Below are 27,242 nucleotides of genomic sequence, written 5' to 3' on the forward strand. Positions count from 1 at the left end.
ACCATCTGTAAACACTGCTGTACCACCTGCTGTAAACACCACTGTACCACCTGCTGTAAACAGTCCTGGACCAGCTGCTGTAAAAACCAATGTACCACCTGTAAACACAGCTGTACCACCTGCTGTAAACACCACTGTACCACCTGTAAACACCACTGTACCATCTGCTGTAAACACAGCTGTACCACCTGTAGTAAACACTGCTGTACCACCTGCTTTAAACACTGCTGTGCTACCTGCTTTAAACAGCACTGTACCACCTGTAGTAAACACTGCTGTACCACCTGCTTTAAACACTGCTGTACCACCAGCTGTAAACACTGCGGTACCACCTGCTTTAAACACCGCTGTACCACCTGCTGTAAACACCACTGTACCACCTGCTGTAAACACTGCTGTGCCACCTGCTTTAAACACCACTGTACCACCTGTAGTAAACACTGCTGTACCACCTGCTTTAAACACTGATGTGCCACCTGCTTTAAACACCACTGTACCACCTGTAGTAAACACTGCTGTACCACCTGCTTTAAACACTGCTGTGCTACATACTTTAAACACCACTGTACCACCTGTAGTAAACACTGCTGTACCACCTGCTTTAAACACTGCTGTACCATCTGCTGTAAACACTGCTGTACCACCTGCTGTAAACACCACTGTGCCACCTGCTGTAAACACCACTGTACCACCTGCTGTAAACACTGCTGTGCCACCTGCTTTAAACACCACTGTACCACCCGTAGTAAACACTGCTGTACCACCTGCTGTAAACACTGCTGTACCACCTGCTGTAAACACTGCTGCACCACCTGCTGTAAACACCACTGCACCACCTGCTGTAAACACTGCTGCACCACCTGCTTTAAACACTGCTGTGCTACGTACTTTAAACACCACTGTACCACCTGTAGTAAACACTGCTGTACCACCTGCTTTAAACACTGATGTGCCACCTGCTTTAAACACCACTGTACCACCTGTAGTAAACACTGCTGTACCACCTGCTTTAAACACTGCTGTGCTACATGCTTTAAACAACACTGTACCACCTGTAGTAAACACTGCTGTACCACCTGCTTTAAAAACTGCTGTACCATCTGCTGTAAACACCACTGTACCACCTGTAGTAAACACTGCTGTACCACCTGCTTTAAAAACTGCTGTACCACCTGCTGCAAACACCGCTGTACCACCTGCTGTAAACACCACTGTACCACCTGCTGTAAACACTGCTGTGCCACCTGCTTTAAACACCACTGTACCACCCGCAGTAAACACTGCTGTGCCACCTGCTTTAAACACTGCTGTACCACCTGCTGTAAACACTGCTGTACCACCTGCTGTAAACACCGCTGCACCACCTGCTGTAAACACCACTGCGCCACCTGCTTTAAAAACTGCTGTACCATCTGCTGTAAACACCACTGTACCACCTGCTGTAAACACTGCTGTGCCACCTGCTTTAAACACCACTGTACCACCCGTAGTAAACACTGATATGCCACCTGCTTTAAACACCACTGTACCACCTGTAGTAAACACTGCTGTACCACCTGCTTTAAACACTGCTGAGCTACATGCTTTAAACAACACTGTACCACCTGTAGTAAACACTGCTGTACCACCTGCTTTAAAAACTGCTGTACCATCTGCTGTAAACACTGCTGTACCACCTGCTGCAAACACAGCTGTACCACCTGCTGTAAACACCACTGTACCACCTGCTGTAAACACTGCTGTACCACCTGCTGTAAACACCACTGTACCACCTGCTGTAAACACTGCTGTGCCACCTGCTTTAAACACTGCTGTACCACCTGCTGTATACACTGCTGTACCACCTGCTGTAAACACTGCTGCACCACCTGCTGTAAAAACTGCTGCACCACCTGCTTTAAACACCACTGTACCACCTGTAGTAAACACGTCTGTACCACCTGCTTCAAACACTGCTGCACCACCTGCTGTAAACACCACTGTACCACCTGTAGTAAACACGTCTGTACCACCTGCTTCAAACACTGCTGCACCACCTGTAGTAAACACTGCTGTACCACCTGCTTTAAACACTGCTGCACCACCTGCTGTAAACACTGCTGCACCACCTGCTGTAAACACCACTGTACCACCTGTAGTAAACACGTCTGCACCACCTGCTTCAAACACTGCTGCACCACCTGTAGTAAACACTGCTGTACCACCTGCTTTAAACACTGCTGCACCACCTGCTGTAAACACTGCTGCACCACCTGCTGTAAACACCAATGTACCTCCTGTAGTAAACACTGCTGTACCACCTGCTGTAAACACCACTGTACCACCTGTAGTAAACACTGCTGTACCACCTGCAGTAAACACTGCTGCACCACCTGCTTTAAACACCACTGTACCACCTGCTATAAACACCACTGTACCACCTGCTGTAAACACCACTGTACCACCTGTAGTAAACACTGCTGTACCACCTTCTGTAAACACTGCTGCACCACCTGCTGTAAACACTCCTGTACCACCTGCTGTAAACACCACTGTACCACCTGTAAACACTGCTGTACCACCTGCTGTAAACACCACTGTACCACCTGCTGTAAACACTCCTGTACCACCTGCTGTAAACACCAATGCACCACCTGTAAACACTGCTGTGCCACCTGCTGTAAACACCACTGTACCACCTGCTGTAAACACCACTGTACCACCTGCTGTAAACACCACTGTACCACCTGCTGTGAACACCACTGTACCACCTGCTGTGAACACCGCTGTACCACCTGCTGTGAACACCACTGTACCACCTGCTGTAAACACCACTGTACCACCTGTAGTAAACACTGCTGTACCACCTGCTGTAAACACTGCTGCACCACCTGCTTTAAACACCACTGTACCACCTGCTATAAACACCACTGTACCACCTGCTGTAAACACCACTGTACCACCTGTAGTAAACACTGCTGTACCACCTGCTTCAAACACTGCTGCACCACCTGCTGTAAACACTGCTATACCACGTGCTGTAAACACCACTGTACCACCTGTAGTAAACACTGCTGTACCACCTTCTGTAAACACTGCTGCACCACCTGCTGTAAACAATGCTGCACGACCTGCTGTAAACACCACTGTACCACCTGTAAACACTGCTGTACCACCTGCTGTAAACACCACTGTACCACCTGCTGTAAACACTCCTGTACCACCTGCTGTAAACACCAATGCACCACCTGTAAACACTGCTGTACCACCTGCTGTAAACACCACTGTACCACCTGCTGTAAACACTCCTGTACCACCTGCTGTAAACACCAATGCACCACCTGTAAACACTGCTGTACCACCTGCTGTAAACACCACTGTACCACCTGCTGTAAACACCACTGTACCACCTGCTGTAAACACCACTGTACCACCTGCTGTGAACACCACTGTACCACCTGCTGTGAACACCACTGTACCACCTGCTGTAAACACCGCTGTACCACCTGCTGTGAACACCACTGTACCACCTGCTGTAAACACCACTGTACCACCTGCTGTAAACACCACTGTACCACCTGCTGTGAACACCACTGTACCACCTGCTGTAAACACCACTGTACCACCTGCTGTGAACACCACTGTACCACCTGTAGTAAACACTACTGCACCACCTGCTTTAAACACCACTGTACCACCTGTAGTAAACACTGCTGTACCACCTGCTTTAAACACTGCTGCACCACCTGCTGTAAACACTGCTGTACCACCTGCTGTAAACACCGCTGTACCACCTGCTGTAAACACCGCTGTGCCACCTGCTTTAAACACCACTGTACCACCCGTAGTAAACACTGCTGTACCACCTGCTTTGAACACTGCTGTACCACCTGCTGTAAACACTGCTGTACCACCTGCTTTAAACACTGCTGTACCACCTGCTGTAAACACCACTGTACCACCTGTAGTAAACACTGCTGCACCACCTGCTGTAAACACTGCTGTACCACCTGCTGTAAACACCACTGTACCACCTGTAGTAAACACTGCTGTACCACCTGCTTTAAACACTGCTGCACCACCTGCTGTAAACACTGCTGCACCACCTGCTGTAAACACCACTGTACCACCTGTAAACACTGCTGTACCACCTGCTGTAAACACCACTGTACCACCTGTAAACACTGCTGTACCACCTGCTGTAAACACCACTGCACCACCTGTAAACACTGCTGTACCACCTGCTGTAAACACCACTGTACCACCTGTAAACACTGCTGTACCACCTGCTGTAAACACCACTGTACCGTCTGTAAACACTGCTGTACCACCTGCTGTAAACACCACTGTACAACATGTAAACACCACTGTACCATCTGCTGTAAATACAGCTGTACCACCTGTAGTAAACACTGCTGTACCACCTGCTTTAAACACTGCTCTACCACCTGCTGTAAACACTGCTGCACCACCTGCTGTAAACACCACTGTACCACCTGCTGTAAACACTGCTGTACCACCTGCTGTAAACACCACTGTACCACCTGCTGTAAACACCACTGTACCACCTGCTGTAAACACTGCTGTACCACCTGCTGTAAACACCACTGTACCACCTGCTTTAAACACCACTGTACCACCTGCTGTAAACACCACTGTACCATCTGTAGTAAACACCGCTGTACCACCTGCTGTAAACACCACTGTACCACCTGTAAATACCGCTGTACCAGCTGTAAACACTGCTGTACCACATGCTGTAAACACTGCTGTACCACCTTCTGTAAAGTCCACCGTATCACCTGCTGCAAACACCGCTGTACCACCTGTAAACACCGCTGTACCACCTGCTGTAAACACCACTGTACCACCTGTAGTAAACACTGCTGTACCACCTGCTTTAAACACTGCTGTACCACCTGCTGTAAACACCACTGTACCACCTGCTGTAAACACTGCTGTACCACCTGCTGTAAACACCACTGTACCATCTGTAGTAAACACCGCTGTACCACCTGCTGTAAACACCACTGTACCACCTGCTGTAAACACCACTGTACCATTTGTATTAAACACCACTGTACCACCTGCTGTAAACACCACTGTACCATCTGTAGTAAACACTGCTGTACCACCTGCTGTAAACACCATTGTACAACCTGTAAACACCACTGTACCATCTGCTGTAAATACAGCTGTACCACCTGTAGTAAACACTGCTGTACCACCTGCTTTAAACACTGCCGTACCACCTGCTGCAAACACTGCTGCACCACCTGCTGTAAACACCACTGTACCACCTGCTGTAAACACTGCTGTACCACCTGCTGTAAACACCACTGTACCACCTGCTGTAAACAATGCTGTACCACCTGCTGTAAACACCGCTGTACCACCTGCTGTAAACACCGCTGTGCCACCTGCTTTAAACACCACTGTACCACCCGTAGTAAACACTGCTGTACCACCTGCTTTGAACACTGCTGTACCACCTGCTGTAAACACTGCTGTACCACCTGCTTTAAACACTGCTGTACCACCTGCTTTAAACACCACTGCACCACCTGTAGTAAACACTGCTGTACCACCTGCTTTAAACACTGCTGTACCACATGCGGTAAACACCACTGTACCACCTGCTGTAAACACCACTGTAACATCTGTACTACACACCGCTGTACCACCTGCTGTAAACACCACTGTACCACCTGTAAACACCACTGTACCACCTGTAAACACAGCTGTACCAGCTGCTGTAAAAACCGCTGTACCACCTGTAAACACCGCTGTACCACCTGCTGTAAACACCACTGTACCACCTGTAGTAAACACTGCTGTACCACCTGCTTTAAACACTGCTGTACCACCTGCTGTAAACACTGCTGTAGCACCTGCTGTAAACACCACTGTACCACCTGCTGTAAACACTGCTGTACCACCTGCTGTAAACACTGCTGTACCACCTGCTTTAAACACTGCTGTACCACCTGCTTTAAACACCACTGTACCACCTGTAGTAAACACTGCTGTACCACCTGCTTTAAACACTGCTGTACCACCTGCGGTAAACACCACTGTACCACCTGCTTTAAACACCACTGTACCACCTGCTGTAAACACCACTGTACCATCTGTACTACACACCGCTGTACCACCTGCTGTAACACCACTGTACCACCTGTAAACACCGCTGTACCACCTGTAAACACAGCTGTACCACCTGCTGTAAACACCGCTGTACCACCTGTAAACACCGCTGTACCACCTGCTGTAAACACCACTGTACCACCTGTAGTAAACACTGCTGTACCACCTGCTTTAAACACTGCTGTACCACCTGCTGTAAACACTGCTGTACCACCTGCTGTAAACACCACTGTACCACCTGCTGTAAACACTGCTGTACCACCTGCTGTAAACACTGCTGTACCACCTTCTGTAAAGTCCACCGTATCACCTGCTGCAAACACCGCTGTACCACCTGTAAACACCGCTGTACCACCTGCTGTAAACACCACTGTACCATCTGTAGTAAACACTGCTGTACCACCTGCTTTAAACACTGCTGTACCACCTGCTGTAAACACTGCTGTACCACCTGCTGTAAACACCACTGTACCACCTGTAGTAAACACTGCTGTACCACCTGCTTTAAACACTGCTGTACCACCTGCTGTAAACACTGCTGTACCACCTGCTGTAAACACCACTGTACCACCTGTCGTAAACACTGCTGTACCACCTGCTTTAAACACTGCTGTACCACCTGCTGTAAACACCGCTGTACCACCTGCTGTAAACACCACTGTACCACCTGTAGTAAACACTGCTGTACCACCTGCTTTAAACACCGCTGTAACACCTGCTGTAAACACTGCTGTACCACCTGCTGTAAACACCGCTGTACCACCTGTAAACACTGCTGTACCACCTGCTGTAAACACCACTGTACCACCTGCTGTAAACACCACTGTACCACCTGCTGTAAACACCACTATACCATCTGTAGTAAACAACGCTGTACCACCTGCTGTAAACACCACTGTACCACCTGTAAACACCGCTATACCACCTGTAAACACTGGTGTACCGCCTGCTGTAAACACTGCTGTACCACCTTCTGTAAAGTCCACCGTATCACCTGCTGCAAACACCGCTGTACCACCTGTAAACACCGCTGTACCACCTGCTGTAAACACCACTGTACCACCTGTAATAACAATGCTGTACCACCTGCTGTAAACACTGCTGTACCACCTGCTGTAAACATCACTGTACCACCTGCTGTAAACACTGCTGGAACACCTGTCAACACCACTGTACCACCTGCTGTAAACACTTCTGTACCACCTGTCAACACTGCTGACAGGAAGTCAAACAAGCAACAATTACATCTTCACATCTCACCATAATTTAGTGCTTGGATCCCTAAATTATTGCTTGTGGCTATTATTATTATTATTATTATTATTATTATTACCTTGGTGACATCAGTGTTGAGGTGTCCATGAGTTTCCTTCAGGCGTGAGATGGAGCTGTGACTCAAACCACCAACCACTGCCATGAGTGTGTTGAAGTTCTGCAAATGGAGAAGTTTCTGAGAGAGAGAGAGGGAGAGACAGAAAGAGAGAGAAAGAGAGACAGAGTAAATCCTTTGAACTTCATTAGTGTGAGCAGTACTGTCATGGCAGTCAGAGAGGAGCTCAAGACACACTCACTGAATGACACACCCACTTTTCTCACTCAAACACACCCATCTGCCTCACTCAGACACACCTATCTGTTTCAAAACCTTGTTTTTCTTTCTTTCTTTTTGTTTTTATCTTCTTTTTGGGTGGCACGGTGGTGTAGTGGTTATCACTGTCGCCTCACAATAAGAAGGTCTGGGTTCGAGCCCAGCGGCTGGCGAGGGCCTTTCTGTGCGGAGTTTGCATGTTCTCCCCGTGTCCGCGTGGGTTTCCTCCGGGTGCTCCGTTTTCCCCCACAGTCCAAAGACATGCAGGTTAGGTTAATATGGGACGGCCTTGGGCTGAGGTGCCCTTGAGCACGGCACCGAACCCCTGACTGCTCCCCGGGCGCTGTTAGCATGGCTGCCCACTGCTCTGAGTGTGTGTGTGTTCACTGCTTCAGATGGGTTAAATGTAGAGAGGAATTTCACAAGTGTCTGATGAATAAAGTTGTGCTTTCTTTCTTTTTTTTGCTTTGTTTTTTCTCTATCCATCTTTCTTTCTTTCTTTCTTTCTTTCTTTCTTTCTTTCTTTCTTTCTTTCTTTCTTTCTTTCTTTCAATTCTTTTGGTCTTCCTTCCTTTTCATCTGTCTCATTCAGAGACGTCCAGCTGTCTCACCACGTCAGGCAGAGGGACAGGAGAAAGAGATGGAGGCAGAGAGAAAGAGAGATAAAAAGAAACAGATAGAAATAAAGTGAGAAATAAGGGTACAGAGAGAGGTGGGGAAGAAGATGGACAGAAACTAAAAAGTTAGAAAAAGAGAAGAGATTTAGAGAGGAAGTAAGTGGGTCACACACACACACACACACGTAAAACACCTCCCACAATGCACCACAGTGAGCCATTTAGTGCACTCGAAACACAAAGAGAAGTCCTCCCTCGCTCGCTTTTGTTTTCATAGCTGAAGCATCAGCGTGGTGTTAATGCTAATGCACTTAGCGTGCTGTGGTGTAATTGCTCCGAGTGACTAATGCTGCTTTGTTCGATTAAAAAAAAAAGCTCTGAACCCTGAAGAGCTCGTCACTCCTCTGAACATGAACAGCTTTTATTCGACTGGCCACTGAATGTGAGCACATTACACCCTCATCGCTCACCTACACACTCCATCCCGCTCTGTTCCTCATCAGCGCCATTAGCATACTAAACATTAGCATATTACATATTAGCATATCAATGATTAGCATACCAAACATTAGCATATCAAAGAGGAAGCAAAATGTCAGTGTCCTCCATCTGAGTGCTTCACATCTCACCAAACTCCCACAGAGTGCATTACTCCTCTGTAGCATCTAATTTATTACCGCTCTGTGTTTATTACTGACAGGCTGACACTGGGGCGGCACGGTGGTGTAGTGGTTAGCGCTGTCGCCTCACAGCAAGAAGGTCCTGGGTTCGAGCCCCGGGGCCGGCGAGGGCCTTTCTGTGTGGAGTTTGCATGTTCTCCCCGTGTCCGCGTGGGTTTCCTCCGGGTGCTCCGGTTTCCCCCACAGTCCAAAGACATGCAGGTTAGGTTAACTGGTGACTCTAAATTGAGCGTAGGTGTGAATGTGAGTGTGAATGGTTGTCTGTGTCTATGTGTCAGCCCTGTGATGACCTGGCGACTTGTCCAGGGTGAACCCCGCCTTTCACCCGTAGTCAGCTGGGATAGGATCCAGCTCGCCCGCGACCCTGTAGAAGGATAAAGCGGCTAGAGATAATGAGATGAGATGAGATGAGATGAGGCTGACACTGTGTTACTCTTATTATTATTATTATTATTGTTCCATTCTTTTGTGTACTGACATCTAACGCGTTTATCGTTGAAAGATATTCTCACATGATCTAGTAAACTATTTCAGTGTTTTATAAACATTATTCCTAAACGGTTTGTTATAATGGCTAGTAAAGCTAGAAGACCAATCAGCAGCTCCGGTTCTTAGACCTGCCTCCTCATCCATTCTTCCATCCTTTCTTTGGAATCATTATTTCTTTTTGCTGTAGTTCTTTACTCTATACAGAAGATTGTTCAACCTTTTTTTACTTTCTTTTTTAAGCCTTCTGTCCGGTTTGTTCGTTCTTTCTTTTTCTATCGTTTCCATCATTATGCTTTTCTTTCTATACCCAGTTCACCATTTTCTTTCTTTCTTATTTCTGACCCACCCCACCATTGCTCCTTTACTGATCCACCACTAAAATCTTTTAACATTATAATGATCACTGCACCTTTGAACAGAAGTCATACTGTGTGAGTTTTTGATAAAATATTTATAAAACAGGAGTGTATGGGGTGTCCAGGAAGAGGTAGTACCTTTAGCAGGAGGGCTCGCCATGTCCTTGTCAGGACAGCTTTTCTGTTACTGGTCCTCACCTGACACTCAGCTCTCACCTGTGGCTCCACGTAGCTGTCGCATGCAACAGTGGCCACACCCTGGGCACTGGCCTTGGCGGGCTTGCTAAACCAGGTGAGGGTAGCCGATGGGTTCCAAACCCTCGGTGAATTAGAATTGGGCGGTGTCAGCCCCACTGCATGCGGAGACTGACTCCCGGCGGAACGAACGGAGGAGATCTCCTGTAGATCCAACGGTTGTGAAGGCGGTGGCAGCAAGCGTTGTGGAACGCCTAGAGCATGGACGCGGCACCTAAAGAAGTCCTGGTCATCCACTGCAGCCAAGGAGGCCCCCAGTTGTAACATTTCCTTGTGCCACTGGACCTTGGCTTCTGCGGCCGAGAGGGTGGGGTTGTTCCCGTGCAACAGCTTCCCTACCAAAATCCAACTCACCCACAGGTTATGTTCAGATCCCCCTTCCTTTCCCCAATTCCTTCCTCTCAACTTCTCCTTCTTCTGAAAGTCCTGTGGCAACGGGAGCGGGGCGAAGCGACAGGTAGCCGTTACTACTGGCAGTTGTAGCCTCAAACCTGCACGTAGGCGGCCTGGGACAGATGGTCGTCCTTCATTGTACCTGGGGCAGCAGTGGAGTTCGGCAGCATCCCTGGTGACTGAGCAGCCCTTTTTAGGACAGCACTGCTCACCCTAGTAAGGGAGGGGCCTAGAAAAGGTGGCCTAAACATTGCCTGCCCTAATTCACTAACTGGCCAGCATGCCGCGGCTGGCAGTTAACCCTCTTAGTGGTCGAAAAGAAAAAACAAAGAAAATTATCCTTGGCACTTGGAACGTGCGCACCCTGCTAGACAGAGAGAATACAGCAAGGCCTCACAGAAGAACTGCCATGGTAGCTACAGAATTGGCACAATACAGGATCGACATCACCGCGCTCAGTGAAACCCGCTTTGCTGAAGAAGGAGCAATCTGTAAACCAGATGGGGGCTATACCTTCTTCTGGAAAGGAAAGGCAGAAGCTGAAGACAGACAACATGGAGTTGGATTCGCTATCCATAACACCTTGCTACGCCAACTCCCTGATCTCCCCACTGGCATCAATGAATGGCTGATGAAAATCCGCTTCCCTGTCAGTTGCTCAAGGCACGTTACCATCATTAGTGCCTATGCCCCCACGCTCACATGCAGTGACGAGGACAAGGAGAATTTCTATGAAGCCTTGGACTCCCTCTTGAAGTCAACTCCTGCAAGCGACAAGCTAGTAGTCCTAGGGGACTTCAATGCAAGAGTTGGGACGGATCACCAGAGCTGGAAAGGAGTTTTAGGCCCCCAGGGAGTCGGCAAGATGAACAGCAACGGGCTGCTGCTCCTGACTATGTGTGCTGAGAATGGTCTCACCATCACCAACACCCTCTTTAGACTGGCCAACAAGGACAAGACCACATGGATGCATCCAAGGTCCAAACAATGGCATCTCATAGACTATGTCATTGTCCGGTGGCAGGATGCACGGGACGTGATGATCACAAAAGCCATGCGAGGAGCGGAGTGTTGGACTGACCATAGGCTGGTGAGGGCGATCCTCAACCTTCGCATAGCCACGGTTCATCGCAAGAAGCCCAAAACTGCTCACCCAAAATTCAACCTCACAAAGCTACTGAACCCTTCCACAAGAGAGAAATTTCAATCCCACCTAGACGATGCTCTGACTGCTCAAGGACCGTTGACTGGCGACCCAACAGAACAATGGAACCAGTTCAAGCACACGGTGACAGAGTCAGTCAAAGCCACTCTAGGCCTGCAGAGGCGTGTCCATCAGGACTGGTTTGATGAGAACAATGCTGAAATCAACAAACTCTTAGAGGAGAAGCACAATGCCTACATCATCTGGCAGAATGACCCATCTTCCATCTCCAAGAAAGAAAGCTTCAAGCACCTCCAAAGCAAAGCCCAGAGAGAACTGCACGCAATGCAAGACAGCCGGTGGGACAGAAAAGCTGAAAAGGTTCAACTCTATGCCGACCTGAATTACTCCAAGAAGTTTTACAGCGAGCTCAAGGCCGTGTATGGACCACAGAGACCCAGCACAACCCCACTACTGTTGGCAGATGGTCAGACCTTGCTGAAAGATAAGGACAGCCTCATACAACGCTGGAGGGAACATTTCTCCACCCTCCTCAACAGACCGTCCACAGTTGACCCTACAGCTTTGAACGTAATCCCAGAGAAGCCAGCGCTTGAGGAACTTGACCTGCCATCCACCTTTGAAGAAGTCACTGCCGCAGTGAAGCAGACGAACTCGGGTAAGGCGCCAGACATGGACGGCATCCCAGTCGAGATATACAAGGCAGCCGGCCCATTGGCCCTGGACACACTCCACGAGATACTTTGCAGCATTTGGGAAGAAGAATCCATGCCACACGACTTTCAAGATGCCATTGTTGTCTCTCTATTCAAGAACAAGGGCAGCAAATCTGACTGTGGCAATTATCGCGGCAACTCCCTCCTCTCTATCGCTGGGAAGATACTCGCCAGGGTCATCCTGAACCGCCTTGTCAGCGCCGTCTCAGAACCGTCACTGCCAGAGTCCCAGTGTGGCTTCAGACGAGGCCGCAGCACCATCGACATGATCTTTTCGGTGAGACAGGTCCAGGAAAAGTGCATCGAGCAGCGGATGGATCTTTACACAGTCTTCATAGACCTTACGAAGGCCTTTGATACGGTGAACAGAGAAGCGCTGTGGGTCATCCTCGCGAAGCTCGGCTGCCCGAGGAAATTCACTACCATCATCCGCCTCTTCCACGACGACATGGTTGGCACTGTACTTGCTGGGGGTGACATTTCTGCTCCCTTTGAGATTTCAAATGGTGTCAAACAGGGCTGTGTCCTCGCCCCGGTCCTGTTTAACCTGTTCTTCACATGCGTGCTGAACCATGCCCTCAGAGATCTCGACAGAGGCATCTACATTAAGTACAGGTTAGACGGCTCTCTGTTTGACCTGCGCCGGCTGAATGCTAAGACCCGAACAATGGTGAGACTTGTGACAGATGCATTGTTTGCAGACGACTGCGCACTGATGGCACACACAGAAGCGGACCTCCAGTTCATCGTCAGCAAGTTTGCGGAAGCCTCCCAACTCTTCGGCCTGACAATCAGCCTAGGAAAAACAGAAGTCCTCTTCCAACCATCCCCAGGCCCTGCTGTGCACCCTCCCCCCACCATCTCTATTGGAGGTACTGCACTGAAGAATGCCGAGAACTTCAAATACCTCGGGAGCATCATATCCTGTGACGGCTCCCTCGACAAGGAAATCTCTGCCAGGATCAGCAAAGCCAGTCAGGCTCTTGGTCGCCTTCGATCTCGTGTGATGAGTCACAAAAGCATCAGGCTCGAGACAAAAATCAAAGTGTACAAAGCTGTCGTGATCACAAGTCTCCTCTACAGCTGTGAGACCTGGACGCTGTACAGGAAACAAATCAAACAGCTTGAACATTTTCACATGAGACCCCTACGGTCGATCATGGGCATCAAGTGGCAAGACCGAGTGACGAACCTCAAAGTCCTGGACACAGCAGACCTAGTTAGCATAGAAGCTATGGTCTTGAAGGCTCAACTCCGCTGGACTGGTCACGTCATTCGCATGGAGCCTTACAGACTGCCTCGGCACCTACTCTATGGAGAGCTGAGGCAGGGCCACAGACCCAGGGGCCGACCGAGAAAACGGTACAAAGACTGCATCAAAGACAGCCTGAAACATGTTGGCATCCCTGCAAAAGACTTTGAGGCTTGTGCACAAGACAGACCAGCATGGTGTAGTCAAATCCGGCAGGCCCAGGACAACTTTGAAAGCAGTCACCGTGACCACATCACCCAAGCAAGAGAAAGAAGAAAGGCCTCAACATCCTCCCTTCCTGCAGCAGCCACGTTCCAATGCTCTTACTGCCCACGAGTGTGTGCCTCCAGAATTGGTCTCTTCAGCCACACCCGTGCCCACGAAAGGAGGCCCACTGCACATTGACATTGTCGGATCGACGGTCTACCAAAGAATTTATAAAATAAGTCTTTGGATATATATACATGGGTCGTTCTAGAATTCAGGGTACATTTCAAGTCTCTGAGATAAACCTTTTGTTATTTTCCACAAAAGAAATCTTTTTTGAATTAGTTTTGAACAATAATGCAAATTGGGTGGCACGGTGGTGTAGTGGTTAGCGCTGTCGCCTCACAGCAAGAAGGTCCGGGTTCGAGCCCCGTGGCCGGCGAGGGCCTTTCTGTGCGGAGTTTGCATGTTCTCCCCGTGTCCACGTGGGTTTCCTCCGGGTGCTCCGGTTTCCCCCACAGTCCAAAGACATGCAGGTTAGGTTAACTGGTGACTCTAAATTGACCGTAGGTGTGAATGTGAGTGTGAATGGTTGTCTGTGTCTATGTGTCAGCCCTGTGATGACCTGGCGACTTGTCCAGGGTGTACCCCGCCTTTTGCCTGTAGTCAGCTGGGATAGGATCCAGCTTGCCTGCGACCCTGTAGAACAGGATAAATAGAATAGAATAGAACGCCTTTATTGTCACTATACACATGTACAATGAGATTAAAGCATCTCCAATAACAGTGCAAACAGTGTGTAGAGTGAGAGAGAGAGAGGAAGCGGGGGGGAAGTGGCTAGAGATAATGAGATGAGATGAATTATGCAAATGATGACAAACTTTCACCAGTAGTGATGCTTGACATCCATTTTAGACCCAATTTATCCACAAAACATTCATTAAATGACTCCCACCCCTCCCCCCACATTATTGGCTGTCTTCGACTCCTGATTCATCCATTCAACTCCAATAAACATGAAGTGATTCAGTCTAACACTTTCTTTTTAGGGGCTTATTCTATTCACTGCTACAGTATAAAATCAATAGCATAGAAAGTCTATTTTCTGTATTATGTGAAATTTCAGTTATAAAAATATATTTTTTTTATCCGTCTCAATGTTCTTGTCAACTCTGTTAACTCTGTTATAAAACCGCATAAAATCCACAAAGACTTTTAATAATGCACATGACACCTTCACCGAGTAATATCACTTCCTCTGGTGGGAAACTTCAGAAAGGCAGTGAGGTGTGTTCTGTTTCTTCTCTCATTAATTTGAACAAAATGTTGAGGATTTTACACCAACAGTAGATTAATTATTTGTCAACTCTGTTATTGTGATATTGGAGTGAATCTCTCACTCATTTTTTAGAAACAATTTTACGATTAAAATCCATAAAATTCTGTTTTTATACATGCTGTGTGGTCACTTCTTTGAGATTTAGCATGTGGGGTTAAGGTACAAAATGGTGTAAAATGTAAACTATGTTATCATCAATTCTATTAATGGATGAACAGTTTAACGATAACAGAGTTGACGATGACTAACAGAGTCAACACTTGAAATGTACCCGCAATTATAGAATGGGCCATATACCGTATATATATATAAAATGTGTGTGTGTGTGTGTGTGTGTGTGTGTGTGTACCTGGGCCACGTGGATGAACTTGCTGATGACATTGGCTCTGTGTTGTGGTGTGAGTTTACTGAGGACCATCAGCTGAACCCACTGGGACACGCCATTAAACAGAGCGATGGAACGTTCCAGAGTGGGGTTATCCATCACACAGCTGTTCACCACATAGCTCTGATAGTCTGTGAACTGAACACACACACACTTTTTAAACCACTGTTTATTAAAGAATGATGTACTTTTTATCCATTTATAGTTACAGTTAATGTTCTCCTGTGCATTATAGCAGCTATAAACACTCATTCCATCACTAATCTCTCTCTTTTCTCTCAAAGTTAATAAGGCAAAAAAAATCCTGCAGCTTGTTCCATCGTGTTCTTGAGAAACTGTACAGAAGCGTAAACTCCTCTGTCCTGAAGACGTCAGAAAACTTTGGGAAAAGTTCCAGCTTCCCCTCTGACTGTTACACAGCGCTGACACTGGAGACTCCTTCCAGAAATGTTACACACACACACACACACACACACACACACACACACACACACACACACACACTTCTCCTCATGCTGCAGAAAACTTATTACCTTATTAATGTTTCTTTAATCTGTTTATTATCAGTGGAGCTTCGCTGTACACATCCCTGTGAATGTTCTGTTACTATAGAAACAATAACGTATCCAAACTTGGACATGCATTAATAGAGTATAAACCTGCACTACCATCAGAGCTGCTGTTAGAGAGAATTAATCAACACCTTCTGACCAATCAGAGTCCAGAACTCAGCAGCTCTGTGGAGTAAAATATACAAGTTCTTAGATCAGGTATGGATGTGGAATGTTGGGTTTGGAGTGTTAGTGGGTAAAATGTGTTTTACCCACTAACACACTCTCACACTTGTCTATCTCACTCTCTCTCTCTCTCTCTCTCTCTCTCTCTCTCACACACACACACACACACATGCCAATGGTTTTGGAAAATGAGCGTTATCTCCTGTGTCCTATCTGTGTTGGACAAAGTCATCAGTGGAAAGTGTGTATCAGAGCTGATAACTAACACGAGGTCACTCTGAGTGGAAAATACACAAACAGCTCCCAAACATACATCATCCCCATTATTATTATTATTACTTTTTTTGTGAAGATAAACATAATCAGTACCTTAAAGCTACTTTATGGATAAACTCAGATCTTGTAGAAAAGCTTAATGGAGATGAAGAGAAGTGTGTGTGAGAAAGATAAAGTGTGTGTGGAATCAGGGTCTGGTCTCAGTCTGCTCCCTCAGAGCAGGGTGCGTTTACTTTTGTTAAACTGTGTTAAATTTAAACTCATTTTCCTGTATAATACTCATTTTATGTGCTTAATATTCCATTATGCTAGAAAATCAAAGAAATGATAAAACACTGACAAAGAACTCACACACACACACACTCACACACACTCACTCACACACACACACACACACACTCACACACACACACACACACACACTCACTCACACACACGAGCCAATCCTATCTCAGGTGTTTCCACAGGTGCACTCTTTCCCATGTGGCGTGAGGTTATTTGTTTTTCCCCTGAGACTTACTGATATCCTGCGGATGGATTTGTACTCGAGGAAGGTGAGGTGCTCGGCCAGCTCCATCGGCTCCAGGTGATCGAACAGCAGCGACGCTTTGCCCTTCTTCACCTGCTTCTTCCTCTGCGTTAGCTTCCTCATCCAGTCGTATGATGGGCTGTGTGTGTGTGTGTGTGTGTAGAAAATTAGAAGGTCAATTTGCATGTTTAATTTTTATGAAAATTAGCATTACCACTTAGCATAGCATCATGGAGTATGTACATCCTCAGGGTCCTACATTCCCCAAATTCATCGGGCCTTCGATCTGGAATTCGACCCAGAATCCTTTTAGGTGGCCCGGAAATACAGAATCCTGGAACATAGCTCCCTGATAACACAGGGCATCAGAAACATAGAACTCTGTATACTACTGTACATACTGTATATGGTCAAAAGTATGTGCCCCTGTGACCTTCACACCCATATGTCCTTGTTGAACATTTTATTCCAGATTTATTCCCTTTACTGTTATAATGAGCTCCACTCTTCTCTTCTGGGAAGGCTTTCCATTAGATTTTGGGGCGTGGCTGTAGAGATTTGTGTTCATTCAGCAACAAGAGCATTGAGCATTCAGCTGTATGAGAGCTGATCCTGCGAAGATCCAGGCACTGAGTATAGTGGACACTGGAAATATAGTAGGACCCTGAGAATGTAGGGCACTGAGAATACAAGTTTCTGGAAATACAGGACACTGGGGATATGGGAATATTGGGATACGGGAATATTGGGATATGGGAATATGGGTCTTGTCAGTATTTGGTGTCTGTAATGTGATATGCAACATCTGTAATTCAGTACATTTACATGCGCTATATTACATGCATTTACATTCCACTATTATTCTGAATATGACAAAATTCGGAATATGATACAGGTCATATAAACAGTATATTCCGTTTGGATATTCTGAATTTGTCCTTATTCCAAAGTCAGCATGTTCTGATTAAGGCGTGTGGGATGTGCTGATGTTATTCAGGTTTTAGGAGCGTTCCGTGAACACATGTACAGCGCATTCGGAATATACGTCTCAGTTGGTGTTTTCACGGCAGTTTGTGACGCACGGATTCGAACCTGTTCACACTCAGCTCTGTGTGATTTACACAAACCAACTACACAACAGATTGCAGTCTGCAGTAGAGATGCAGCTGCATGGAAACAGGAAGATTAGCGGAATGTTCGTTCTCATTAGACACAGAAACGGCTTAGTGGGAATACTGCCTTTTAGGGAACAAGGGAAAAATACGGAATATTTTGCGCATGTAAACGTAGCGAGTGTCTGCTGCTGTGAGGGATCCATAAAGTACTCTATCTATCTATCTATCTATCTATCTATCTATCTATCTATCTATCTATCTATCTATCTATCTATCTATCTATCTATCTATCTATCTATCTATCTATCTATCTATCTATCTATCTATCTATCTATCTATCTATCTATCTATCTATCTAGAAAAGGTATGACCTGTTAATAACAGACCCTGGAAATACGGAACCAAAATATAGTACCCTGGGAATACAGGAACCTGCACACAGAAGGCTCTAAGAACGTGAGAGTCTATAAATGTAGCACTCTGGGAACATACAGTACTGTAGCTCAGTGAGAATATAGACCCTGGGCATCTAAATCCATGACACTGTGGCACTCTGGGAACATCGGAATCTGGGAATACATGAGACCCTTTAAAACTAGATCATTAGGAACACTGAAGGCTCAGAAGATAATTCAGTCATTCACTGATGTTAAAGTCAAACGATTAGGGACCCAGGTGATTACAAACGATCACTGAACTCAATTAGCAGAGTCGTGAACACATCCCTCGCTGCAGTCGGGATCTAATAAAGGGCAAAATCTGCATTCATACTGTATTAACATTAATTAGAGCAGCATTAATCAACATCAGAGCCATCATTTAATCTGTACGGGTCGGTGATGACTAATTTATTACACTGAGATCTAATACTGTGCTAATGGATACAGAGGGAGGACTCTGTGTGTGTGTGTGTGTGTGTGTGTGTGTGTGTGTGTGTGTGTGTGTGTGTGTGTGTATGTGTGTGTGCGTGCGCGCGCACTCACATAGTGGAGATGTCAAGCAGTCGGAGGTGTTGGTCACAGCCCAGCTGCGCCGCTACGTCTCTAAACTCCTCCGTCAATCGAATCAGACCGAGATCCAGATCGAACTCAGCAGGGAACTCGACAATCCAGTACCTACACACACACACACACACACACACACACACACACACACACACAGTGTCAGTCCCTCAGATCAGTCATATAAAGTCTGTAGCTTTCTTTTATTTATGTAGCTTCATTTTTTCCTGAAGAGGAAATACGGAGATCAATAAAACTCTGTGTGTGTGTGTGTGTGTGTGTGTGTGTGTGTGTGTGTGTGTGTGTGTGTGTAGCTCTTTGTGGGGACCAAATGTCCCCCATGATGAAAGGAATCTCTGTCAATATTGATCTCTTGGAGCTTCTGCTGGTCCCCATAGATGGATGGATGGATGGATGGATGGATGGATGGATGGATAGATAGATAGATATTTCCTTCTGGGTGCTGAGGGGTGACAGTAATTCAGAATCGTCACTCTCTGAAACAGAGGTGTTGAGCTGACGTGATTCAGTAGAAGTTAAAGGAGCACGATGAGTGTGAGGTCAGTTACGAGGTAAAGACTTCGAGGTCTGATCTGAGAGGATTTGAGAGTGTTGTGGGTCAAAGCTTTGAAGTCTGAGTTTAGATACGAGTCGTATCGAGTTGATATAAGTGTCCGAGACGTGAGCCTTGAAGTCTGAGTTGAAGGTGAAGCTGTGAATTGTGGGCTTTTAAGCCAAGAATAACAATTAAAGTTCAGTTTTAATTAAAGCTTTGAAGTCTGAGTTGAGGTCCAAGCCTTGTGCTCTGAAGTCGAAGGAAAGCTGCAAGTGTTGATCAGATGTAAGTGTGTGTGTGTGTGTGTGTGTGTAGAGTCAGTGCAGATGATTTACCTCATTAAATAGCAGATCTTCAGCCTGGTTCGCTCGCTGTCGGCTCCTGTACAGTCCTGATACGTAGACACTTGTTAAGGGCACCTGATACACAAATGAACACTTTACAGAGCTTTAGATACACCTTGGTTAATTATATAAGTGCACACACACACACACACACACACACACACGCGGGCACGCACAGTAGGAGGTAAAGGATATATGATGAGGAGTTTTCCCGCGAGCTCCGTCGATGAAACGTACCATCGGTGCATTAGCAGGAGGGTTCGGGGAAGGTGATTCCCATTTAGTTTTCCTTCATCATCTATACACACACACACACACACACACACACACAAAATGGTGTTATAGACGTGTTTTAATTCAAACCACCAACCAACCATAACGTTGATCATGTGACTTCTCAGTATCCTTTGTCTTCACTATTTTAGCTCGATTAGCTAAGCTAGCCTGCTACTTAAAAATAGCAACGAGTTACCTCAGGTAATGTTGACTACACGTGACTAGTTTATTGTGTTAAAAAAAAGCCTAGCTAACATTGTAGTTTGTAAACTGCTAGCAATGTTAGCTTTACTCCTAATCAAGCTAACATTATATTTTATATTTTGTGGTGAGTTACAGAAGTAGATTATTTTCTAATAACCTCACATCCCCAAATACTTTATTCCTCTTATACCTCAGCAAGTTACCAGATATTAAAATTTTTTATTTATTAAATAACATTACATAATTCTTTTGAGCTATTTTAATGTTTCATGCAGCCTGTTTGTTCACGCCCCCTAGTGGTGGAGACGCCGGTGACTGCAGTCTGAGTCTTGTGTAAAAATAGGTTTCTTGGGGGCGTCGTGGCTCGGGTGGTTGGGGCGCCGTGCCGTGAATGCGGGCGACCCGGGTTCGGTTCCGGCCCGGGGTCGTTTCCCGGTCCCTTCCCGTCTCTCTCTCCCGCTCGTTTCCTGTCTCTGCACTGTCCTATCCAATGAAGGTGCAAAAAGCCCAAAAAAATATCTTTAAAAAAAAAAAAAATAGGTTTCTTGTAAAGGAAATCACAATGACATCAACAAAATTTCCACATCATCTTTCAACAAGGGCGGGGCTGGGGAAGGTGGGCCGTCCGTCTCTGATTTGAGGGCATTAACATTCTTCGTGTTTTTTTTTCCTTCTCGAAATATCATGATATAGAGAAACACCGAAAGGGCGACTCTACATCAGCATCGGCCTTGCAAGGATGATTTTAAACCCATAAAATGCAGATTTTTGTCAATATTAACATCAGCATTGATGTGTTTCATCACAGTACAGTCACATCATTTAGATTAGATTTAACTCTGTAGTGACTCTTTAATCGACAGCTTCTGATCAATCACAGTCCAGAATTCAAATGTGAAACACTCACCAAATGCAGTGATACAGGCGTCTAACAGCAGCTCCAGTGGTGCTGCTTTCCCCAGCGTGAATGACCCCATGACCTTTAGGCCACTCTGAACTCAATGAGCTTTAATCAATGCCATCGGATGATCTTTTCTCCACTTGTTCTTGTTGAAGAGCCTCTCAAACCCTGAGAGCACTGTGCAAAGAGAAAACAGGTCAATTGAGATATCTTTCAGCAGAGACGTCATGCCTTTTTATTTTCATCTTTTCAGTTCAGCCATATTTGATGCTATGAGTTTGTATTTGATAAAAGAACTGCACAAGAATAAAACAGTAGAAAACCACGGCAGTAAACCTGCTTGTGTTCTTCTCTTAGCTTCATAGTAAACAGGCTACGAGTGTCTCTGCTCTGTGTGTGTGTGTGTGTGTGTGAGATGGTTTTACACAGATGGTGTGTGATCACTCTGACCCAATGAGCTGAAAGAAATTACGATCACTTCTACACCAGGAGCAATGAATCAGACTAATAAACAACAGTGGTACTGTTTAATAGTACTACTACAGTTTTTATTAAAACATGAACTCAAAACATTAGTAATAAGTAATAAATATTTTAACTTTAATATATTTTAAAGTCACAGGAAATGTGTGGAATCCAGAGCTTAAGTGTTTCATTAATGTCCAGTGAAAGGAGGCTGTAAACGTGATAAAACACTCAAACAGCTGAACTCACTGATCTGATACTGTTCTAATGGGTGGGACCAAATATTCTAATGAGCATTTTTGATTGACAGCTCTCTGTCTGAGCCTGTGCCTGTGATGTCGCTCAAGCAGAGAATCATGGGGTTTAGGTTTGTAGGGATTTACTGGCATAGGGTTTACAGTTTAGATTGTAGGGTCTGGGGTATAGGGATCTAGGGTTTAGGGGGTTAGGGGTGTAGGGATCTAGGGTTTAGGGGGTTGGGGTGTAGGGATCTAGGGTTTAAGGGGTTAGAGGTGTAGAGATATAGGGGTTTAGGGTGTAGGGATATAGGGTTTAAGGGTGTACAGATAAAGGGTTTAGGGGTGTGGGGATATAGGGTTTGGGGTGTAGGGTTTAGGGTATGGGGTTTAGGGATATAAGAGTGTAGGGATATGGGGTGTAAGGGTGTAGGAGTGTAGGGATATAGGGGTTTAGGGGTGTAAGAGTGTAGGTATATTGGGGAGTAGGGCGTTAGGGGTGTAAGCATGTAGGGGCATAGGGGTTTAGGGATATAGGGATGTAGGAGTGCAGGGGTATGGGGTGTATGATTTGGGATATAGGGGTGTGGAGGTGTAGGGTTTGGGGTATAGGGGTTAAGAGATGGAAGGTTTGGGGTATGGGGTGTAATAGTGTAGGGAAAAAGGTGTTTAGGGATATAGAGGTGTAGGGTTTAGGGTATAGGGGTTTGGGGTATAGGGGTTTGGGGTGTAAGAGTGTACAGATATAGGGGTGTAGGGTTTGGGGTATGGGGTTTGGGGTGTAAGAGTGTAGGGATATAGGGGTGTAGGGTTTAGGGTATAGGGGTGTAGGGTTTAGGGTATAGGGGTTTGGGGTATAGGGGTTTGGGGTGTAAGAGTGTACAGATATAGGGGTGTAGGGTTTGGGGTATGGGGTGTAAGAGTGTAGGGATATAGAGGTGTAGGGTTTAGGGTATAGGGGTTTAGGGTTTGGGGTATAGGGGTTTGGGGTGTAAGAGTGTACAGATATAGGGGTGTAGGGTTTGGGGTATAGGGGTTTGGGGTGTAAGCATGTACAGATATAGGGGTGTAGGGTTTGGGGTATAGGGGTTTGGGGTGTAAGCGTGTACAGATATAGGGGTGTAGGGTTTAGGGTATAGGGGTTTGGGGTGTAAGAGTGTAGGAATATAGGGGTGTAGGGTTTAGGGTATAGGGGTTTAGGGTTTGGGGTATAGGGGTTTGGGGTATAGGGGTTTGGGGTGTAAGAGTGTACAGATATAGGGGTGTAGGGTTTGGGGTATAGGGGTTTGGGGTATAGGGGTTTGGGGTATAGGGGTTTGGGGTGTAAGAGTGTAGGGATATAGGGGTGTAGGGTTTGGGGTATAGGGGTTTGGGGTATAGGGGTTTGGGGTGTAAGAGTGTAGGGATATAGGGGTGTAGGGTTTGGGGTATAGGGGTTTGGGGTGTAAGAGTGTAGGGATATAGGGGTGTAGGGTTTAGGGTATAGGGGTTTGGGGTGTAAGAGTGTAGGGATATAGGGGTGTAGGGTTTGGGGTATAGGGGTTTGGGGTGTACGAGTGCAGGGATATAGGGGTGTAGGGTTTAGGGTATAGGGGTTTGGGGTGTAAGAGTGTAGGGATATAGGGGTGTAGGGTTTAGGGTATAGGGGTTTGGGGTGTACGAGTGTAGGGATATAGGGGTGTAGGGTTTAGGGTATAGGGGTTTGGGGTGTAAGAGTGTAGGGATATATGGGTGTAGGGTTTAGGGTATAGGGGTTTGGGGTGTAAGAGTGTAGGGATATAGGGGTGTAGGGTTTAGGGTATAGGGGTTTGGGGTGTAAGAGTGTAGGGATATAGGGGTGTAGGGTTTAGGGTATAGGGGTTTGGGGTGTAAGAGGATAGAGATATAGGGGTGTAGGGGTTTAGGGCTATGGGGTGTAGGAGTGTAGGGATATAGGGGTGTAGGATATGGGGGTTTAGGGGTGTATGGGTTTATGGGTGTATGATTTGGGGTATAGGGGTTTAGGGATGTAGGGTTTGGGGTATAGGAGTGTAGGGATATAAGAGTTTAGGGATATAGATGTTTAGGGGTTTAGGGTTTAAGGGTTTAGGGATGAATTCCACATTGACTTTACAGGAACAAATCTATCTGCTATGAGTAAAACTGATTGATAAATATTTGTAATTAACGTTGGAGTGAGGAGAAAGAGTGAGGAGTGTAGGAGAGCAGTGAGGACTGAGAGTGAGGAGTGTAGGAGAGCAGTGAGGAGCGAGAGTGAAGAGTGTAGGAGAGCAGTGAGGAGTGAGAGTGAGGAGTGTAGGAGAGCAGTGAGAGTGAGGAGTGTAGGAGAGCAGTGAGAGTGAGGAGTGTAGGAGAGCAGTGAGGAGTGAGAGTGAGGAGTGTAGGATAGCAGTGAGGAGTGTAGGAGAGCAGTGAGGAGTGAGAGTGAGGAGTGTAGGAGAGCAGTGAGAGTGAGGAGTGTAGGAGAGCAGTGAGGAGTGTAGGAGAGCAGTGAGAGTGAGGCGTGTAGGAGAGCAGTGAGGAGTGAGAGTGAGGAGTGTAGGAGAGCAGTGAGGAGTGAGAGTGAGGAGTGTAGGAGAGCAGTGAGGAGCGAGAGTGAGGAGTGTAGGAGAGCAGTGAGGAGTGAGAGTGAGGAGTGTAGGAGAGCAGTGAGGAGTGAGAGTGAGGAGTGTAAGAGAGCAGTGAGAGTGAGGAGTGTAGGAGAGCAGTGAGAGTGAGGAGTGTAGGAGAGCAGTGAGAGTGAGGAGTGTAGGAGAGCAGTGAGAGTGAGAGTGAGGAGTGTAGGAGAGCAGTGAGGAGTGAGAGTGAGGAGTGTAGGAGAGCAGTGAGAGTGAGGAGTGTAGGAGAGCAGTGAGGAGTGAGAGTGAGGAGTGTAGGAGAGCAGTGAGGAGTGTAGGAGAGCAGTGAGGAGTGAGAGTGAGGAGTGTAGGAGAGCAGTGAGAGTGAGGAGTGTAGGAGAGCAGTGAGGAGTGTAGGAGAGCAGTGAGAGTGAGGCGTGTAGGAGAGCAGTGAGGAGTGTAGGAGAGCAGTGAGGAGTGAGAGTGAGGAGTGTAGGAGAGCAGTGAGGAGTGAGGAGTGTAAGAGAGCAGTGAGGAGTGAGAGTGAGGAGTGTAGGAGAGCAGTGAGAGTGAGGAGTGTAGGAGAGCAGTGAGAGTGAGGAGTGTAGGAGAGCAGTGAGGAGTGAGAGTGAGGAGTGTAGGATAGCAGTGAGGAGTGTAGGAGAGCAGTGAGGAGTGAGAGTGAGGAGTGTAGGAGAGCAGTGAGAGTGAGGAGTGTAGGAGAGCAGTGAGGAGTGTAGGAGAGCAGTGAGAGTGAGGCGTGTAGGAGAGCAGTGAGGAGTGAGAGTGAGGAGTGTAGGAGAGCAGTGAGGAGTGAGAGTGAGGAGTGTAGGAGAGCAGTGAGGAGCGAGAGTGAGGAGTGTAGGAGAGCAGTGAGGAGTGAGAGTGAGGAGTGTAGGAGAGCAGTGAGGAGTGAGAGTGAGGAGTGTAAGAGAGCAGTGAGAGTGAGGAGTGTAGGAGAGCAGTGAGAGTGAGGAGTGTAGGAGAGCAGTGAGAGTGAGGAGTGTAGGAGAGCAGTGAGAGTGAGAGTGAGGAGTGTAGGAGAGCAGTGAGGAGTGAGAGTGAGGAGTGTAGGAGAGCAGTGAGAGTGAGGAGTGTAGGAGAGCAGTGAGGAGTGAGAGTGAGGAGTGTAGGAGAGCAGTGAGGAGTGTAGGAGAGCAGTGAGGAGTGAGAGTGAGGAGTGTAGGAGAGCAGTGAGAGTGAGGAGTGTAGGAGAGCAGTGAGGAGTGTAGGAGAGCAGTGAGAGTGAGGCGTGTAGGAGAGCAGTGAGGAGTGTAGGAGAGCAGTGAGGAGTGAGAGTGAGGAGTGTAGGAGAGCAGTGAGGAGTGAGGAGTGTAAGAGAGCAGTGAGGAGTGAGAGTGAGGAGTGTAGGAGAGCAGTGAGAGTGAGGAGTGTAGGAGAGCAGTGAGAGTGAGGAGTGTAGGAGAGCAGTGAGGAGTGAGAGTGAGGAGTGTAGGAGAGCAGTGAGAGTGAGGAGTGTAGGAGAGCAGTGAGGAGTGAGAGTGAGGAGTGTAGGAGAGCAGTGAGGAGTGTAGGAGAGCAGTGAGGAGTGAGAGTGAGGAGTGTAGGAGAGCAGTGAGAGTGAGGAGTGTAGGAGAGCAGTGAGGAGTGAGAGTGAGGAGTGTAGGAGAGCAGTGAGGAGTGAGAGTGAGGAGTGTAGGAGAGCAGTGAGGAGCGAGAGTGAGGAGTGTAGGAGAGCAGTGAGGAGTGAGGAGTGTAAGAGAGCAGTGAGGAGTGAGAGTGAGGAGTGTAGGAGAGCAGTGAGGAGTGAGGAGTGTAGGAGAGCAGTGAGAGTGAGAGTGAGGAGTGTAAGAGAGCAGTGAGGAGTGAGAGTGAGGAGTGTAGGAGAGCAGTGAGGAGTGAGAGTGAGGAGTGTAGGAGAGCAGTGAGAGTGAGGAGTGTAGGAGAGCAGTGAGGAGGGGTGATTTATTAATAATTTTTTGCTTTATAAAGTTACAACTACAGAATACCAACACACACACACACACACACACACACACACCACCAGTACCAACACACACACACACACACACACACACACACACACACACACACACACCACCAGTACCAACACACACACACACACACACACACACACCACCAGTACCAACACACACACACACACACACACACACACACACACACACACACACCACCAGTACCACCACTTAATACTTTTATTTGGATCGTCGCACAGGGAAGGATTACAAATCCAAACATTATTGGAAATATTCTGCAGATTGGCAAGTGTGATCATATAAAAATAATAAGTCCAGTAGTCTCTATGGATAAATATGACACCTCCGTCTCCAAATGGACAAGCTTCCTATTATGGCAGAAATTGAACAGTATCTGGCCAGTCTCTTCGCGCTTGTTTTGCATAATCCACACAGTTGCAAGCCTCGCATGACCAGTTTATGTACATGTCCAAGGCTCCCAAATACAAGAACAATTAATTTGCAGTTATACCCAAAAC

The 27,242-nt window shown here is 46.9% G+C and overlaps 1 protein-coding gene across 2 annotated transcripts in view; it reads right to left on the reverse strand.

Annotated features, from left to right (window-relative positions):
* rasgrp3 (RAS guanyl releasing protein 3 (calcium and DAG-regulated)) overlaps positions 1–27,242 on the reverse strand; it is a 127,452-nt gene that overhangs the window by 56,017 nt on the left and 44,193 nt on the right. The window contains exons 2-8 of one of the 2 annotated variants that reach the window (XM_060933216.1): positions 21,514–21,684; positions 20,322–20,424; positions 20,118–20,180; positions 19,209–19,340; positions 17,102–17,249; positions 15,533–15,706; positions 7,460–7,576 (exon numbers count right to left, since the gene is read on the reverse strand). In XM_060933216.1, the coding sequence (XP_060789199.1) occupies positions 7,460–7,576; positions 15,533–15,706; positions 17,102–17,249; positions 19,209–19,340; positions 20,118–20,180; positions 20,322–20,424; positions 21,514–21,583 (807 nt within the window). In that variant the 5' untranslated portion in view covers positions 21,584–21,684. Of the gene's footprint in view, positions 1–7,459; positions 7,577–15,532; positions 15,707–17,101; positions 17,250–19,208; positions 19,341–20,117; positions 20,202–20,321; positions 20,425–21,513; positions 21,685–27,242 lie in introns of those variants that run through there. The other variant, XM_060933217.1, reaches the window with a different exon arrangement.

The sequence above is a fragment of the Neoarius graeffei genome, chromosome 11, assembly GCF_027579695.1.
Source record: "Neoarius graeffei isolate fNeoGra1 chromosome 11, fNeoGra1.pri, whole genome shotgun sequence".
Taxonomy (NCBI): domain Eukaryota; kingdom Metazoa; phylum Chordata; class Actinopteri; order Siluriformes; family Ariidae; genus Neoarius; species Neoarius graeffei.